This window comes from Stegostoma tigrinum, unplaced genomic scaffold, assembly GCF_030684315.1.
Source record: "Stegostoma tigrinum isolate sSteTig4 unplaced genomic scaffold, sSteTig4.hap1 scaffold_191, whole genome shotgun sequence".
In the NCBI taxonomy this organism is placed as follows: Eukaryota; Metazoa; Chordata; class Chondrichthyes; order Orectolobiformes; family Stegostomatidae; genus Stegostoma; species Stegostoma tigrinum.
In genome coordinates this window covers 429954-448555 of record NW_026728130.1, presented here as the reverse complement: position 1 = coordinate 448555, position 18602 = coordinate 429954, and the positions used below count along the sequence as shown (strand labels likewise).

At 42.6% G+C, this 18602-nt stretch overlaps 1 protein-coding gene across 5 annotated transcripts in view; it reads left to right on the top strand.

Annotated features, from left to right (window-relative positions):
• The window catches only part of LOC132207870 (utrophin-like), a 124791-nt gene that overhangs the window by 21078 nt on the left and 85111 nt on the right, over positions 1–18602 (top strand). For 2 of the 5 annotated variants that reach the window (XR_009443939.1, XM_059643712.1), the window contains exon 1: positions 10039–10803. The exons of 1 other annotated variant lie outside the window; for it this stretch is intronic. Coding sequence is in view for 1 of the 4 variants with exons in the window: in XM_059643712.1 (XP_059499695.1) it covers positions 10764–10803 (40 nt within the window). In the remaining 3 variants the exon portion in view is untranslated. Of the gene's footprint in view, positions 1–7818; positions 7933–10038; positions 10868–18602 lie in introns of those variants that run through there. 2 more of the 5 variants (XR_009443938.1, XR_009443937.1) reach the window with 2 other exon arrangements.

The window sequence follows — 18602 nt, the reverse complement described above, 5'->3', positions numbered from 1 at the left end:
CTCAGTGAATTCTTTGTCCAGGGAAAGCTTTATAAATCTCAGTATTCGTAACATAATCTCAACTATGTAATTTATACCCATATTCCTGGGTTATGCTCTATCTTTCATTCAAATTACTTGATAATCCATTACATGGATAATTCAAGATAACAAAGTGTGAAGCTGGATGAGCAGAGCAGGCCAAGCAGCATCTCAGGAGCACAAAAGCTGACGTTTCGGGCCCAGACCCTTCTTCAGAGAGGGGGATGGGGTGAGGGTTCTGAAATAAATAGGGAGAGAGGGGGAGGCGGACTGAAGATGGAGAGAAAAGATGATAGGTGGAGAGGAGAGTATAGGTGGGGAGGTAGGGAGGGGGTAGGTCAGTCCAGAGAAGACGGAGAGGTCGAGAAGGCGGGATGAGGTAGTAGGTCGGAAATGGAGGTGCTGCTTGACGTGGGAGGAAGGGATGGGTGAGAGGAAGAACGGGTTAGGGAAGCGGAGACAAGTTGGGCTGGTTTTGGGATGCACTGTGGAGAGGGGAAGAACTGGGCTGGTTTTGGGATGCATTGGGAGAAGGGGAGATTTTGAAGCTTGCGAAGTCCACATTGATACCATTGGGCAGCAGGGTTCCCAAGCGGAATATGAGTTGCTGTTCCTGCAACCTTCAGGTGGCATCATTGTGGCACTGCAGGAGGCCCATGATGGACATGTCATCTAAAGAATGGGAGGGGGATTGGAAATGGTTTGCGAATGGGAGGTGCAGTTGTTTATTCCGAACCGAGCGGAGGTGTTCTGCAAAGCGGTCCCCAAGCCTCCGCTTGGTTCCCCAATGTAGAGGAAGCCACACCGGGTACAATGGATACAGTATACCACATCGGCAGATGTGCAGGTGAACATCTGCTAAATATGGAAGGTCATCTTGGGGCCTGGGATGGGGGTGAGGGAGGAGGTATGGGGGCAAGTGTAGCACTTCGTGCGGTTGCAGGGGAAGGTGCCGGGTGTGGTGGGGTTGGAGGGACTGTGGAGCGGACAAGGGAGTCACGGAGAGAGTGGTCTCTCCAGAAGGCAGACAAGGGTGGGGATGGAAAAACGGCTTGGGTGCTGGGGTCGGATTGTAGATGGCGGAAGTGTCGGAGGATGATGCGTTGTATCCGGAGGTTGGTGGGGTGGTGTGTGAGAACGAGGGGGATCCTCTTGTGGCGGGGGCGGGGTGTGAGGGACGTGTTGCAGGAATGCAGGCGATGCGGTCAAGGGCGTTCTCGACCACTGCGGGGGGAACGTTGCGGTCCTTGAAGAACGTGCACATCTGGGGTGTGCGGGAGTGGAATGCCTCATCCTGGGAGCAGATGCAGCGGAGGTGGAGGAATTGGGAACAGGGGATAGAATTTTTGCAGGAGGGTGGGTGGGAGGAGGTGTATTCTAGGGAGCTGTGGGAGTCGGTGGGCTTGAAATGGACATCAGTTTCTAGCTGGTTACCTGAGATGGAGACTGAGAGGTCCAGCAAGGTGAGGGATGTGTTGGAGATGGCCCAGGTGAACTTGAGGTTGGGGTGGAAGGTGTTGGTGAAGTGGATGAACTGTTCGAGCTGCTCTGGGGAGCAAGTGGCGGCGCCGATACAATCATCAATGTAACAGAGGAAGAGGTGGGGTTTGGGGCCTGTGTAGGTGCGGACGAGGGACTGTTCCATGTCACCTACAAAGAGGCAGGCATAGCTTGAGCCCATGCGGGTACCCATGGCCACCTCCTTTGTCTGTACGAAGTCGGAGGAATCGAAAGAGAAGTTGTTGAGGGTGAGGACGAGTTTGGCTAGGCGGATGAGGCTGTCAGTGGAGGGGGACTGGTCAGGCCTGCGGGACAGGAAGAAGTGGAGGGCTTTGAGGCCATCTGCATGCGGAATACAGGTGTGTAGGGACTGGACGTCCATGGTGAAAATGAGGTGTTGGGGGCCAGGGGATTGGAAGTTCTGGAGGAGGTGGAGGGCGTGGGTGGTGTCACGGACGTAGGTGGGGAGTTCCTGGACCAAGGGGGAGAAAATGGAGTCCAGATAGGCGTAGATGAGTTCGGTGGGGCAGGAACAGGCTGAGACAATGGGTCGACCCAGGCAGGCAGGCTTGTGGATTTTGGGCAGGGCAGGCAGGTTTTTAACACAGCACAGGAGATTTGTTGAAACAGTATCTAATGGTAATTAGATTAAATCCTTTTCTTTATTCACTGCTCACTTTGGGAGTCATTCTGAGCTATTTCCCAGAAATGGTCATGTTAGGCAATCGAATTTGAATTTCTCAACCAATATCTTTAACCAAAGTTATTGATATTATGAACTACCTATTATGCTTATGAATTGGTTATTGTCTCATAGAGGCCTCTAGCTCAGGAAAGGAACCTTTGGCACTGTGCCTGTGAAAAACAGCCACCTAACTATTCTAATTCCATTTTACGGCATTTGTACCATTTGCCTTGTATGCCTTGGCATAGCAAGTATCCCCTTTTATTTCGTAAATCTTACGAGGGTTTCTGCCTCAGCCACCCTTACTGGCAGTGAGTTCCAGATTCCTACACCCTCTTGGTAAAAACATTTTTCCTCTCATTCCTTCTGAATCTCTTGCCCCTTACCTTAAATCTACGTGACCAGTCATTGATCCCTGCACCAAAGCGAAAAGTTTCTTTCTGTTTATGCCTCTCATAATTTTATACATTTCAATCATATTCTCCCTTCATCTGTTCTGTTGTATGGAAAACAACTTTAGACTGTTCATTCTTCCTTCATTTCAAAAACTCTTCACCTTGGACAGCATCCTGATAAATCTCCCCTGCACCTTCTCCAGTGCAGTGACATCCCCACCAACCCTTCACTGTGGATTCCAGACCTGTGCCCATTACGCTAGCTGTGTCCTAAACAATGTTTTGCATAGTTCCAGCATAACCACCCTACTCTTAAACTCAATGCCTTAGTTAGTAAAGGTAAGTGTCCCTTATGCCTTCTTCATTACTTTATCTACCCGACCTGATACCTTAAGGGACTGGTGTACATGTATATCAAAATCCCTGGGATCCTCAGTGCTTCCACCTTTCATCATATATTCCTATTCCTTATTTGTCCTGCTGAAGTGCATTCTCTCACGTGTATCCAGATTGAATTCCATTTGCTGCTGATTAGCCTATCTATATTCTCCTGTAATCTAAAGCTAACCTCCTCATGAATGACTACTCCACCAATTTTCGCACCATCTGCAAACTAACTGATCCGCCTTGCTATGTAGATATCTAAATCGTTTATAAATAACACAAACAGCAATAAGTCCAACATTGATCCCTGCGCTGAACACAGAATTCCAATCACCAAAACACCAAGCAATCATCAACCTCTGTGCTTTGACATTCGACCAATTCTGGATCCGAGTAGCCAAATTTCGTCAGATCCCTTGGGCTATTCACTATTAGTCTCCCATGTGGGACATTGACAAAAGCCTTGCTGAAGTCCAAGTAGATTATGTCAAATGTAATCCCCTCTTGTACACACCTGGTTACTTCTTCAAAAAATGCAATCAAGTTATTCAGACATGGCCTCCCCTCAATAAAACCGTGACTGCCCTGCCTTTCCAAGTGTGGATTGATTCTGTCCCACAGAATTGCTTCCAGTAGTTTCCTCACCTGAGGTGAGACTTACTATTGTGTATCTTTATTTCAATATACAATTTTTATTCACTTTTGCGATATGGACATCACTGCCTGTCTTGAGTTGCCCTTGAGAAAGTGGTGGTGAGTTGCTTTCTTAACCCGCTGCATGCCATGTGATATAGCTACTCTCGCGATGACATTAGGGAGGGAATTCCAGGATTTTGACTTGTTTTAAGCATTTATATGTACTTTATCATGAAATGCTGACAAGGTCGACAAGGAAATATAAGGATTCAAAAAGATTTATGGTCCTCATGAAGAAATAGTTAGGACTGGTAGACAGACCCTCAATAATTTGCCCAGAACTGCGTGCTGTGTGTTTGTTGTCGGCCTTTTTCTAAAGCAGTTGATTCAAACAGTCTGATTGTAAAATTCTTTTCTGTACAAATGTTTGCTTTAAAATAAATAGAAGTAAAGAGAAGAATCCGTCTAGAATTAGATTTGATTTGTGTGTGGCTTTGAGAGTGATCTTGTCATGAGTATGCTGTGAGATTACCCCAGAGACTCTGATATGCTAAAGTAATAGACTTTTGGAGACTGGCAACAACTGTTCTGCTTCTGTGCCACCACAAAAAATCACATCTGTCTTGTTTAGAAATACTTGGAGGCATCCTGTTGCTGTGCATCTGATTTGAAAACTGTAACATGCAAAAACATACTCTTAGTATTACCCTGAAAGATTCAACATAAAGTAATTTAACAGATTTCTTCTATTGTCTAGAATATCTTCTGAAATATTTGGTTTGAAAATGGGTAAGTCACAAAATTGTATCAGTGATAATGGGAACTGCAGATGCTGCAGAATCCGAGAGTGTGGAGCTGGATGGACACCGAAGGCCAAGCAGCATTTTGACACATCCAGCATTGCCGAAGTGATTACCCACTGCAGTTTAGACACAACTTTCTGAGCAGGCTTGTCATGAAAGACCAATTTAATCATCTAATAAGCTGTATGTTCTGGCTGAAATACTAAAACATGATGAAAATCTTTGCAATTAGACAACTGTTTTACATTTTGCATTATGCATAGAAACGGACAAACAAGAGGGTTGCGTTCTGAGGAGGGGTCACCCGACCCAAAACGTGAACTCTGATTTTTGTTCACAGATGCTGCCAGACCTGCTGAGCTTTGCCAGCAAGTTCTGTTTTTGGTGTCATCTGATTTTCTGATTTTGTTTTGTCATGTTGATTCTTTAGAGCACATGTTTTTGAAGTTGAGCCTTCCCTCAGAAACGTCTCATTTGTTTTCACCAGCCATTTGCTGTGTTTGCCAGCAGCAAAGCCAAAATTTCTTTAATTTATTTCTTGTGAAGCATGCCTTCAGCAACCTGAGTTTACCTTATGGGTATGCTGCGCTTTTCCTCCAGGCTTGGTATTTTTCCCTGTATCCGAGTGCAGTTATCAAGTGCATTCTCATGAGAGCAGTTTAATCATGGCTTTTCTTATTTTGAATTTGCTGTTGTTTTGGGTGTATAGTTTGGCAGTCTGTCGTTTGGTTGTTGCTCTGCTTTGGTTGGAAGGTTAATCTGATTATCTATAGCTGCTGTATTTGAGTTAGTATTTGTTTACCATTGAATCCATTGTACTTCTGAAATTTGACACAAATAGAATATAATTTCACTTTGTGACTTTGCTGTTAACACAGTAAATGGAGGAAAGTATTGGCCAGACAATGCTGAGAGGATGTGGAGAATCTACAAACAATTGTAATAAGGGTTATGAATGTGATAACTCTCGCTGGCGTATGCCAGTTGAATTTCTTGTGTTAAATTGCTAGATTATATTTTGGGGGTATAATTCTGAAAATAATATCTTGCTGTATGGAAAACAATATCCTTGAACACTGGTAGGTCAGTTGGAAGGCAAAGAAACACTGGGATTCCTGAAAGTAGAAGGAGAGAGAAAAATCAAAGCATAAATGAACCTGGTCCAAAGTCCATAATTGCCAGTGATACATCAGAGAATTTGTTGGTTACCTGGCTGCTGATGCACTAAAGCAGTAACACATAATAATGAAGTAACGAAAAACCATTCAAAAATGAGAGGGCATTGAAATAACTGACAGCATTGAATCTGCTCCTGTTGTGATGAAAGTGCCTTATTGATTTGTAACAAAATAGTTCCAGGGCTACATTGTATCAACTCAACGTAAGAGTAGTTTGTCTGTGGGACCTCGGAATAGTAATGATAAAGATCACTCTTGTCTATGGCTCCTGATTTCTACTGGTATGTGCTGTGGCAATCTATCAGTTCAGAGATGAAAAGTGGAGAGCAAGGGAAGGAGATTCAGAAGGTAGTTCGTTCTTTCAATAAAATACTTTCCATTTTGCTTTGTTGAGAATGCAGTCTTGAGTTTTGCAAGTGGCTTTAATAGCAAGTATTTCAGGTGTTGAGGGAGCCAAGGGATTTTATTTGTGAGGTGCTGGTAATTGTTAGGAGGAAATTATATTCTGGGAATATCTTGTGATACAAATTGGAAACAGGTTAACTTTCAAGTAAAGATCCAAAAAGATCTTCTGGTTGCTGGTTCGTTTCTGACTCAAAGGACATGTCTTTAAGGGCGGCATGGTGGTGCAGTGGTTAGCACTGCTGCCTCTTGGCACCAGGGACCCGGGTTTGATTCCAGACTTGGGTGACGGTCTGTGTGGAGTTTGCACATTCTCCCTGTGTCTGTGTGAGTTTTCTCCGGGTGCTCGGTTTACTCCCAACTGTCCAAAGATGTGCGGGTTAGGTGGACTGGCCATGCTAAATTGCCCATCGTGTTCAGGAATGTGTAGATTAGGTGTGTTTTAGGGGGATGGGTCTGGGTGGGATGTTCCAAGGATCCAACTGAACTTTTTGGACCGAAGGGCCTGTCTCCACATTGTAAGGATTCTAAAACTTAAAGTTCGTTACACTTAACCAAGATCGGAGTAAAATACTGGAAATGATTGTGAGGAGTGAATTTCAGGGTCGAACAGCTAATCTAATTAACATTGGCCAACATGTAGGTTTGGAAGGGGGCAGTCTGGCTGACTAACCGCTTTGAACTTTTAGAGGAAATCATGTTCCAGGTAGACTGTGGGAATTCCAAGATGCAGAAATAGGATAAGGTCATTTGGATCTATGAGTCTGCTTCGCAATTCATTTAGATCATTACCTGATTTGACATATATCTAGACTTTAAAAAAGAAACTTCAGCAAAATTCCATGTAACAGAGCTATTGAAGCTCATTGTGGTGGAATGAAAACAAAACACAGGAATGGATTGAAACTGGCTGAAGCGATGAGTTTTCATTTGAGAAGTGGTATCAAGATTGAGACCGGTAAGAGTACTTGCTGGGGTGTCCTAGGATCATGTTAGGATCTTGCCTATTTGTAGTTACCACCACCAACATGGACTCAGGGGTTTAATGTGAACTGGCCAAATTTTCTAACAGTGACAAACTGGTGGAGGGAAGGGCGTGACTAAATCTGAGATCAGATTTTTGAAAAACATGTCTGCCACTTCAATGCACCACCTTGCTCCCTGGCCAACATCTCTGTCTCCGGCTTGCTGCAGTGTTCTAGTGAAGCCCAGTGCAAGCTGGAGGAACAACGCCTCATTTTCTGCTTGGGGACCCTCCAGCCCTCCGGACTCAATATTGAGTCCAATAATTTTTGGGCCTAAACTCTCCCATGTCCCAGCCACCCCCACCCCACACACCAGGCCTTGTTACCATGTAGCCTCCCCCGACACACCCGCTATTGTTAATGACTAACAGTCCCCATTAACAACTATTCACCCTCCCAGCCTGATCAGTAGCAACTCCTAAATCTGTCCAACTGTCTTTCTCTTTGGGCTCTACCCTGTTGATTGCTCCCGACCCCACCCACCTCCCCATTTTCTACCTATACAAACTGACGTTTTCCCAGCCACCATTCAGTTTTTCAAAACTAAAGTGCATGTTTAGGCCTGTACATTGGCATGTAAGTGAACCTGCTTCCATTTTCTCAGCTAATAACTGTATATTTAGAAATCTATTTACATTGGGAGTTGGCCATAAGTTTTCAACTCGGAAATGTTTTTAGATTGCCCAGGGCAGTTAATGTGCAGTTCACTCCAAAGTCAGAGAGTACTGAATTCAATGGATGGAAAGGAAGAGGCTTTCGTACGGAGGGATGATTATACAGTCAAAAGTATCTCATCAAAACAGGTTGGATTTGATGAACATTGTGTCAGATGGCAAAGATAATCAATTTGCTGATTCTCCAAACCTTTTTACTCAATCTGCAGTTGTGGAACTATTTCATTAAGTAAGTGAGATATTGATTTTATTTGCATTATTGTGTGTTTTCAAATGTCAATGCAGTAACCTACTCAAAATTATGGTTCATATCTGGCACTCTGGGTGAAGATGTTCTTATGAGAAACTTTGCAATGTTCTATAGTTGACTAATGCTCTCTAATCTGTAGTAGATTTTAACATAAATATTTATCAATTGGTATATTTTTGGTTTGTTCTTTGCAAAGCCTCTGTCGGAGTTGTGCAAATGTGCTGTTCCCAGAGGGACATTCCGTGCCAGTTGTATTGTAAGCCTTTGTAATGTAGGCCCAAGCAGTGGAGCATTGCTTCATTTGTGTTATTTTTCCAGGATTAATCAAATGTTTTGTATTTGTTGGTTGTTAAATAATAACAGCTTTGCCAAATCTAAAATGTCAGGGAGACGCCAATTATAAATCCTGCGAAGGGAACGAATGACAAATTCCAATTAATTTTAAAATTTTTAACACTGATTCTTACAGGAATATTTTTGTCAGAACAGGAACTGTAAGCGTAGGGGAGTGAAGCCCCAGTAATTGCAAAATAAACTACACAGTCTATGTGTAGAGTTGACAAAGTGTGGAGCTAGATGAACACAACAGGCCAAGCAGCATCTTAGGAGCACAAAAGCTGACGTTTCGGGCCGAGACCATTCATCAGACAAGTTCGGAGGTTGCTGTTTGGCCTGCTGTGTTCATCCAGCTCCACACTTTGTTATCTCGGATTCTCCAGCATCCGCAGTTCCCATTGTCTCTCTCCACACAGCCCAGGTGTAGTTGCCTCTAGTGCATTTTATTGACTGTACAGTTACAAGAATGATTAAACATTTTAGTTCACTGTCATTTGAATAGAATAGAATCCCTACAGTGTGGAAGCAGGCTATTCATTCCATTGAGTTTACACTGACCCTCTGAAGACAATCCCACCTCGATCCACCCGATCCAGGAAACCCTGCATTTCCCATGGCTAACTCAACTAGCCTGGACACTATGAGGTAATTTAGCATGGCCAGTCCTGGACATCTTTGGGTAGTGGAAGGAAACCAAAGCACCTGGCGGAACAAGCAGACTCTACACAGACAGTTGCCTGAGGGTGGAATTGAACCCAGGTTCCTGGTACTGTGAGGCAGCAGTGCTAACCACTGAGCCACCGTGTCACCTCTTTCTCAGCTACATATGAATTTATATCTACAGGTAACTTTAATACTTAAAGGGCTCCTACTCTAACAACTTCAGTAAATTTGGAGCTTTGAAAGAAACAAAATCCTCTTTTGTTGGTCTTAACTTGACCTTTACTGCTACAGCAGGTTAAAGCTCACTCAGTTCTCTTAGCTATCTGAGATCCATTGCACAACGTGGGATTCTCTAATTTTGACTGAATCTTACCTCTGTAGCTTGAAATGTATCCTTAACTGCAATCTATGCAAATGCAGCCTCAAGCCCCGAGTGCCACTAAATGTACCAGTATAGATAAAGGTACTGGGATTTGATTCAGTTGTTTGGGCAGCTGGTTTATGAGCGATGCCAAAAACGTGGGTTCACTTCCGACACTGGCTGAGGTTACCATGAATTTCCCAATGTTTCAACGTCACCCGTAGCTCAGAGGCATGGTGACCTTCAGGTTAAGCTCACCACCAGTAATCTCTTGCCCCATGCTCCTTTGAGTCTATGGTGACTTTACCTTTTATATCTCTTAACAAAAGAAGCTGAGTAGAATGTCGATAACCGAGAAGGCTAGTCAGAAATAACAAAAAAGCTTTTCAGCTCAGTACTGCAATAAATGTCAATGTTACGTTGAGTAAAACATGTAACAAATCTCTGAGTACCTGAAAACTTAGATCTGCTTTTTGTTTCAGTAGAGAGAGTTTTACACTGAAAGCCAGCAGCAGGAGTATGTTGCAATATGCTTTTTGGGTGTATGTTTACTGTTTATTAAATCAGGTTCTGGCTCTTTGCTCATATCTCCAGGACTGAAGTCTTGCCAAAAATGAGGCCTCAGGAAACAGGAGTGTACCTGGCTTCAGAGAACAAGGAGGCTGCAGGATGCTGATTAACATAATAAACAGCAGCTAGGAATAGAAGATTACGGCAGGCATTCAGTGCAGCAGTTGAATAAGAGCTTGAGGGCCTCGTATTAAACTAGGCAGTGCAGTGATCTGTAGTATGAGGTAGAGAAGCACAGTGGAACTGATGGGCACAGATCTCTGAACTCTCAGCCTGTAGCAAAGATGGTAATAAATCTGAGGGACTTTTACATGAACACATTAATTTACAGATCATTGGGAGTGGTCTGGTATTTTGCTGTGGTCTTCCTTGCCCTGGGGACTGAAGTCCCATTTGATGTCACTGTTTGGTTATATGTTTACAATAGACTCCCTTCGAGGATTGGTTTTCTTACCTTTGCGCAGAAAGTCCTTTTTAAAAATTTCTTATGTGACGATCGGTCAGTTATTTTTGACTTCCAAATTGCCAGCGGTTTAGACCAACTGTTTGATTCAGACGGACCCCAAAATTGGGTACGTTAAAGGAAAAACAGCTGGGCTGTTGGAAGAAGCGAGAACTAGCAAAGTCTTTGACTGAACTTTAGGGTGAGAACTGCCTGGGACGAAGAAAGCACAATGGAAGATGGCTGAAAGCCGCAAAAGACTACTGAGCACCCTGGATCTGGGTATCTTTGGACGAGTTCTTTTGAATTGATGGATGTGTGAAACTGCTAATATGTAAACCACAATCTGATGGATTTAGTGTGTAAGAGAAACATGAGGACAGGTTAAAACAGGAGGTAATCTTCTTGAAGATGTAAAACTGCAGCACAACAGCAGTAATGGGACAACCTATTGCAGAAAGATGTCGGCTGTGTCAAGGTGAGACATAATGATGAATGGCCTGAACTTCAGCTTGCAGGAGTTGCTAAGAAAAATTGAACAGGTATAGTAAGAAAAACATGATTTTATCTAATGGCCTAATATTTAGTTCTTCATTCCATGTTATTCACTTTGCGTTTAATTTCTGTTGATGCAGTGGTTAATACCACAGCACACATTCTCTTACATACTTCAATGTGTTGTTGATCCGTTTCTAAGCAGGTTGAAAACTGTGTTAGTGCCACGCATAATGGAATTTTATGAACATACAACAGCAGTAAAAGTCAAAGTACATTTATGTTAAGTTTATAGAGAACTACAAAGTGTGTTCAAATGTTGGGAAAAGTCAGTGGAATAGTTGATTTGTGTTTTAGTTAATTACCAGAGATGCCTGTCACAATTTACAGAGAGCATATCCTGCTGTGGAGTGCCATGTCTTTGTTTAAATTGAGAAATTAAACATGTAATGATTCTCTTATATATTCGAACAGCTGAAAGTAAATACAGTGGTCATTCTTAAATAGACTCTGCTTTAAACCCCATAAACCTATCCAGCTTTTAATTGAGGAGGATAGTTATTCACCAGTTTTAAATGCATTGATCGAATACATGTGTGTTCCATTTATCATTGTTCTAATTGTTTTGAAGTAGTATTTACTGTGGAGAAATGCAAGAAACCTGTTCTGGCCATGGTTTCCAGCCAAACAATTGGGGCCACAATTTATGGGAGTTTTCTCAATTTTCTGGAACTTAGTAGCATTTGACCATCGACTGCATGAATTATTCATATGCCTGAGAGTTTGTAATTAGTTTTGCTGACCTTTTACTGTGGCCTAATTTCCACTGCTAATTTAGTGAAAGAAATCCATATAGTATGGATTAACAAGAGTGCCTTATTCACAGCATTGTAAAGTTGGACCAGAGAGTGGATGATGCTTATACGAGCATCCATTTGCTGTCAGGTACCTGGATTGATTGAACTGACATTTCATTTCCTGACCTCCTGCCCTTGGCATCTCTATGGCAACAATTTTTGAATTAGTAGAATAAGGTCTTGTTATCATGTTAAAAAGGGGAATTGTCAAAGAGGATGTTTTTGGCTTTTATTGCAGTTTCAGGATAAGCGAAAAAGATGCTGAATTAATTTTTGAGTGAAATTTGTACCCAAAGGCAGAATGACTGTGAAGTGGGGTTGTATCTGTCTGCAAGAACCAAGCATGTTGTTTTTATGGAATTAACAAATTGATGCATAAACATGGGGGAGGAGTAAGGTGTTACATATCATGGTTATTAGCTGATTAAAGCCTGAGTTCTTGTGCAGGGGTTGTTTCCTTCATGTAGATGCCTGTTGAGCGAGAGAGAGATTTTGTTTATTTGAATTTAATGTCTCTGGAGTTTAACACACTGTGAAAAGCATTTGTGTTGCATTTGCATTGCATTTCATACAGTTTTCACAGTGTGCGAACCATGGCACAGAGCAAAGCAGTAGATCAAATGTATGACTGAATATTACGTTCAAGGTAGAGCTCAGTTCATGCAGCAGTCATAGAATCCTTAGTGTGGAAGCAGACCATTTGCTCCATCGAGTCCACGCCGAACCTCCAAAGAGCAGCCTATCCAGATTTATCCCCCTACATTATGCCTGTCATCCTGCACATCCCACAGCTAATCCACCTTACCTGCATGCCTTAGGACTGTGGGACGAAACCGCAGCACTCAGAGGAAACCCACGCAGACATGGGGAGAACGTGCAAACTCCACACAGACGGCTGCCGAAGTGGGGAATCGAACCCAGGTCCCTGGCGCTGTGAGGCAGCACAACTAACCACTTATCCACGGCACTGCCCACTCAATATTTGGGAAATAAGGGTTGAAGACTAATTGTGTGTTTAAAAATAACCTAATTCTGGCTTAGTAGCTTCTTAAAAGTGCAGTGTTTTTGATAGTAGCAGACCGTTGCTTTAGCTAGCCATTCCTTCCAAGCCTTTCATCAGTTTCTGTTTGATTCTGGAACCAAGAGCCTCCTCTATCTGTTTTCTTTCATTTCGTTCTTCCAATCATTGATGTGTGGATTGCTTTAAGGCAAGTTTTAAGCTCATTATCTGCAGATGCTTGATCCTGAGCAATTTTCTTGACAATCTTATTTTTAACCAGCAGTGGTTTGCTATTCCCTTTCACTTTTAGGGACAGACTGAGGAGGCAGATTCCAGATCTACCTCAGTTGGAATGGGAATCGTGTCCATGCAGTTGGCATTATTCTTGAGGGAATTTGCCCAACCCAATAAATCTCTGATATTTATTTTCCATTAAGAGTCCCTCATGAATCTTTTTCAGAGACATTAAAGCCTCACAACCAGAAATTGCTCCGACAAATCAGCACTTCTTAGAAAAAAGAGAGATAACAAGGTGCAGAGGTGATGAACACAGCAGACCAAGCAGCATCAGAGGAGCAGGAGGGCTGATGTTTTGGGCCTAGACCATTCTTCTGATTGGTTTCGGCCTGAAACATGAGCTTTTCTGCTCCTCTGATGCTGCTTGTCCTGCTGTGTTCACCCAGCTGTACACCTTGTCATCTCAGATTCTCCAGCATCTGCAGTTCCTACTGTCTCTGAAACTCATTGTAAGAATCAACCTTGATTTCTTGCTTTGGGATCCATCCATTAATTCACATCTTTCCTGTAAGATGGAACCAGGAACGAAATACTTTATACCAGATGCAAAATCTAGTGTGGCAGACGAAATTCAGCATGTGTCGTGAGAACTGACACAGAAACAAGGTAGAATAAATGTTATAATTTAAATGGCTGCACAGAAATAAAGACACACATACTCAACAGTTCTCATACACCGACTCTCAAGTCTCTGTCGGTGGCAGGGTTAGACTATTAGAAGCACAGTCTGTAGCAAGTTCCATTAAGGAATTTATTTACACAAAGCTGAAAAAAGTGTAGAGTTGTAGAGAAGGGAAAATGGAGTGGGGCGAATTGTGGATAATGCTTGCAGGGAACGAAAGTGACAAAGTGAATTGCTTCCTCTCAAGATTTAAGAACCATGATATAGCCTTGCAAATCCATGTGCAACTTCAATATCTTAAATATAAAGTCACATTTTTACTTAAACATTTTCTCTAGTCACCACTGCAAATATTGAATCGGTGATTTTTAATGGCACTTCAGTCAAAGCCCAAATCGATCTTAGAAATAGGAGTAAGCCATTTATCCCTTGACCCTGCTGAATTTTTCAGTGTTATGGCTGATCTGATTGGGCCTTAACTCCACTTTCCTGCCTGCCTTCCGTAGCCCTCAACTCCAGAACTCTAAAATCTGTCAGGCAACCTGGAATTAGTCAGGAACCTGGCCTCCACTGCGAGCTGGGCCAGAGAATTCCAAACTGATGACTGAGAACATTTTTTTTTCATCCTATTTTACATAGGAGACCCCTTAATTTTAAACAGTATGCCTAGTCCTGGAATCCTTTCGGCATCTACCCCGTTAAGACCTCTCAGAATCTTGGGTTTCAAAAAGATCAGTTCTTATTCTTCTAATCACCAATGAGCTAAGGCCTAACTTGCTCAGGCTTTCCACGTAGTCAAGTCCTCACCCTAAGAATCAACATAAAGAATGTTCTTTTGAACTGCTTCCAATATAAACATATCCTGAAGGAAGGAGGTCAAAACTATACCCTGCTGTATATTGGGGCAGCTAGAATTCCCACCTTTTTTCAGTTCCCCTTGTAATAGAGGCCAGTGTTCCCTGATCTTTCTAATTGTTTCTTAACATTTTGCGACAAATTATGTAGCACCTAGGTATTACTTGTGTGTGTTTGTTACATTGTGTCTTCACAGGACCCTTGTGGTGCAGTGATAGTGTCCCTGCCTTTAGACCAACAAGTTTAAGTTTCACCTGTTCCAGAGGTGTGTAACAGGTTGATTAGAAAATGTCTATATTGTCTTTTCATCCGGTCAGTGTGAGGACTACCAATATCTAGAACTGGGTCTGATGCCATTTCGCCAAAACCTCTGCCTTGTTATTTCAAATTCTTTTGGTTTGTTGCATGTATGCAGAAGTCTGAAAGTAATAATGCTGCCACTTTTTCACCTTACTCCTAATTGTGGTGGTGTCTTGTTTGCCCTTCTTGATAGATATTTGGAGGAAGCTTGTTGTTTTTTATATTTTCTGCCAAATGACTCTCATGTCTCCTCTTTGTGTTGACTTGATTTTATAGTGCCACCCATGGTGGTTCCTGCCTGTGCCTTTCAGAGTGTTGTAGGGATTTTCTTGCTTCCATTCTTGTGTGACCACTTTTCCACACATTCTGTTTTATTTTCTTCTCTGAGCGTAACCTGACGGCATAGAGTTTTACATGGCTATCAATGTTCGGATTGCTGTCCTGACTCTGGCCGCCTTTGGGTCTTGCAAGCGTAGGCTGATTGAGCGTGAGCACAAGCCTATTGTGAATGGCTGAAAGAACATGTTTAATTTGATCAGCTACTTGTTAGCAGACATTTTGTTTCACATGGCATTAGATGTGATTCTGTGATTGGGGCATTGCTTACCAAAGAATCCGAAGTGTGTGTCAGTAGCTGCACTAAAAAACAATTTAATTGGTTAATCTTGTAATGTATCTTATTCGTTCGAGCTAGATGCGACCTAGTTACATTCACAGGTGCTTTCTCCTGAACCAAGTGATTTGTCCAATTTCTGCACTTTTTTAAAATTACCCAATAGCGCGGTAACACTTGGACTAGTTAGAGTCAACTTGTCAATCGATCAGCCCTTTTCTTCTGTGCTATAAATTATGATCCTTTGAAACTTAGCATTCTTGCATTTGTCCTGATGAGTGCAAAGTGGAAAGCTGTGGCAAATTGTGTCTGTTTTTGGCAGTATTCTATATGCTGAAAACGCAAGAGATGATAACTTAATGAAAGGGCTGTTCCTTCACTGTTGCTGGGCCAAAAACCTGGGATTCCCTCCCAAATAGCATTGTGGGTCAACCCATAGCAGGAGGAATGCAATGGTTTAAGAAGATAGCTCACCACCCCCTTCTCAAGGGAAACTAGGGACAGGCAAGAAATGCTGGCCAGCCAGTGACGCCCACATCCCACAAATGAATAAAAAAATGAAGGATCAACATATTTTTTCTTGCTGATTAATCTGCTGTACATCTCCACTATTTCCTGGATTTATATATACAAAATATCTGACTTTTTTGGGGGCAAATATGTTGAAACTTTCTTTGGTAATGTTATTCAAGAGTCAGCCGAATACAGATTAAGCTATCAATCTTAAACCTTGTTAAACTCGACAGAAATGAAAACTCTACTTTCCATTTATAGAGTTTATGCCACTATGACAATTTGTTGTCCCTAAATCTTGTAGATAATAAAGAATTACCAACCCATTCTATAATGGTCATTGTTTGGTTTGTCAAAGGCCAAAGGTCCCAAATCTGATTGAATCAACAACTGGATAGGCCTGTTCAGGTTGCATTAGTAGATCTTTAATTGATTCTGTCTGAAATATTTGATTGCACTGCAAGTATATTACATGAAGGCAAAACAGTAATGTTGTTAACTTGTTGAATCCAACATTTTTTTGTCCAGTCCTTCAAAGACAGTTTCCCTGTTTAGCCCTTAATAAACATCACAAACAGAGAGATATAGCTGGGACTTTTTGGCCATGTGTTCTGGTAGTCCATGATGGCCTGGATTTACTGTAAAAATATCAGTGAAGCTAACAGTGGGCTAAATATTCCCAGCCTTTCTGGATGATGTGGGCAGTGCTGGATCAGTTGGAAAAACTATGACAAGATTAGAAAGAAATACTTGGCTTTGAGAAAAAAAATCCAGTTTTCCATCAAAGGTTTCAACGGTGAGAGATGAGTTTCACTAGTGTGCAGCAAAAGGCCTTTGTGCGAGTATTTAGGTCTCATGAGTATCTCACCTCACCTTGAAGTGAGGAATTAGACAGTGACAATTACTGACATGAAAGTCAGAGTGGATATTTGCCAGCTGTTGCAACTGCTTCTCTCGCCTCTATCTTGGCCAGCAATTGTCAACATCGCAGGGTCTGCTCTCGGGGAAGTGACTGCTGGCACCCGCGTGACGACAGAGTTTGGCTTTGGACAAACCTCCTACTGATATGCCTTCGACCTGCCTGGATTCACTACCAAATATTAGGTCCAGAACTGTGCACACCCCGCCCCCCCCTCCCCCCTCCCCCCTCCCCCGCCCCCGAATGCAATGCAACTCAAGTATTTTGCTCCCTTCCTACCTTGCAAACTTAAACTATTCCAGTGAGTGGTTGGGTAGTTAAAGTCCCCTATTACGGCCTTATTATTCTTACCCTTGTCTGAAATTTAATTATATTTCAATCCTGTATCTCTCAGACTGTTCAGGAGCACACAACAGTAAGCTTGCCCTTTTTATGTTTGTTGCCTCCTTCCATATAACTTTGCTTTGTGATCCTTCCAAGTTATAATCCTTCTTCATTGATTCCTTGTTCAATATTGTGACCCACCTTCTTTACATGGCCCACTCTTCCGTCTGTCCTGCTCTCCATCTGGTCTGAATACCCGAAAACGACAAGTGATGAGCTGCCAATCATGCCCATCTTTCAACCACGCCTCAGTTTTAGCTATGATATAATACTCCCACATGCCTGTCTGTACACTCAGCTCATCCGTCTTATTCTATACACTGCCCACATTAATGAAATACATTCTATTTAACCATATCAAACTCACTTCTGTCTTACATGCCATTTGGTTCCTCACCCTTCCAGACTTAATCACTCACTCGCTGACTCAAACATTTTAACTTAGAATTCATCTCAAAATCTATCCCCTCTGAACTACTTGTCAGGATCCACCCTCCTTACTTCAAATGACTAATATACGTTGTAAACAGTTGTAGTCCCACCGCCGATTCCTGTAGAACCCCACTGGTCATGGGTCACCAAACTGAAAAAGAACCCTTTATCTCCAATTGCTGTTTCTTGCCTATGAACCAATCTGTATCCATGCTAATATGCTACCTCCAACACCGTGGGCTCTCATGTTATGACTTAACCTTTTGTCAAAATACAAAGCCCAAAAGACAACACATCCATAGAACATCGAACATTACCGCACAGAACAGGCCCTTCGGCCCTCAATGTTGTGCCGACCTGTCGTACCAATCTGAAGCCCATCTAACCTACTCTATTCCATGTATGTTCATATGCTTTCCCAATGACGACTTAAATGTACTTGAAGTTGGCGAATGTACTACCGCTGCAGGCAATGCGTTCCATACCCTTACTACTCTCTGAGTGAAGAAACTACCTCTGACAACTGTCCTATATCTTTCACCCCTCAATTTAAAGCTATGCCCGCTCGTGCTCGCCGTCACCATCCTAGGAAAAAGGCTCTCCCTGTCCACCCTATCTAACCCTCTGATTATCCTATATGTTTCAATTAAGTCACCTCTCAACCTTCTTCTCTCGAATGAAAGCAGCCTCAATTCCCTCAGCCTTTCCTCATAAGACCTTCCCTCCATACCAGGCAACATCCTAGTAAATCTCCTCTGCACCCTTTCCAAAGCTTCCACATCCTTCTTATAATGCGGTGACCAAAACTGTATACAGTACTCCAAGTGCGGCCGCACCAGAGTTTTGTACAGCTTCACCATAACCTCTTGGTTCCGGAACTCGATTCCTCTACTAATAAAAGCTAAAACACTGTATGCCTTCTGAACAGCCCTGTCAACCTGAGTGGCAACTTTCAAGGATCTGTGTACATGGACACCGAGATCTCTCTGC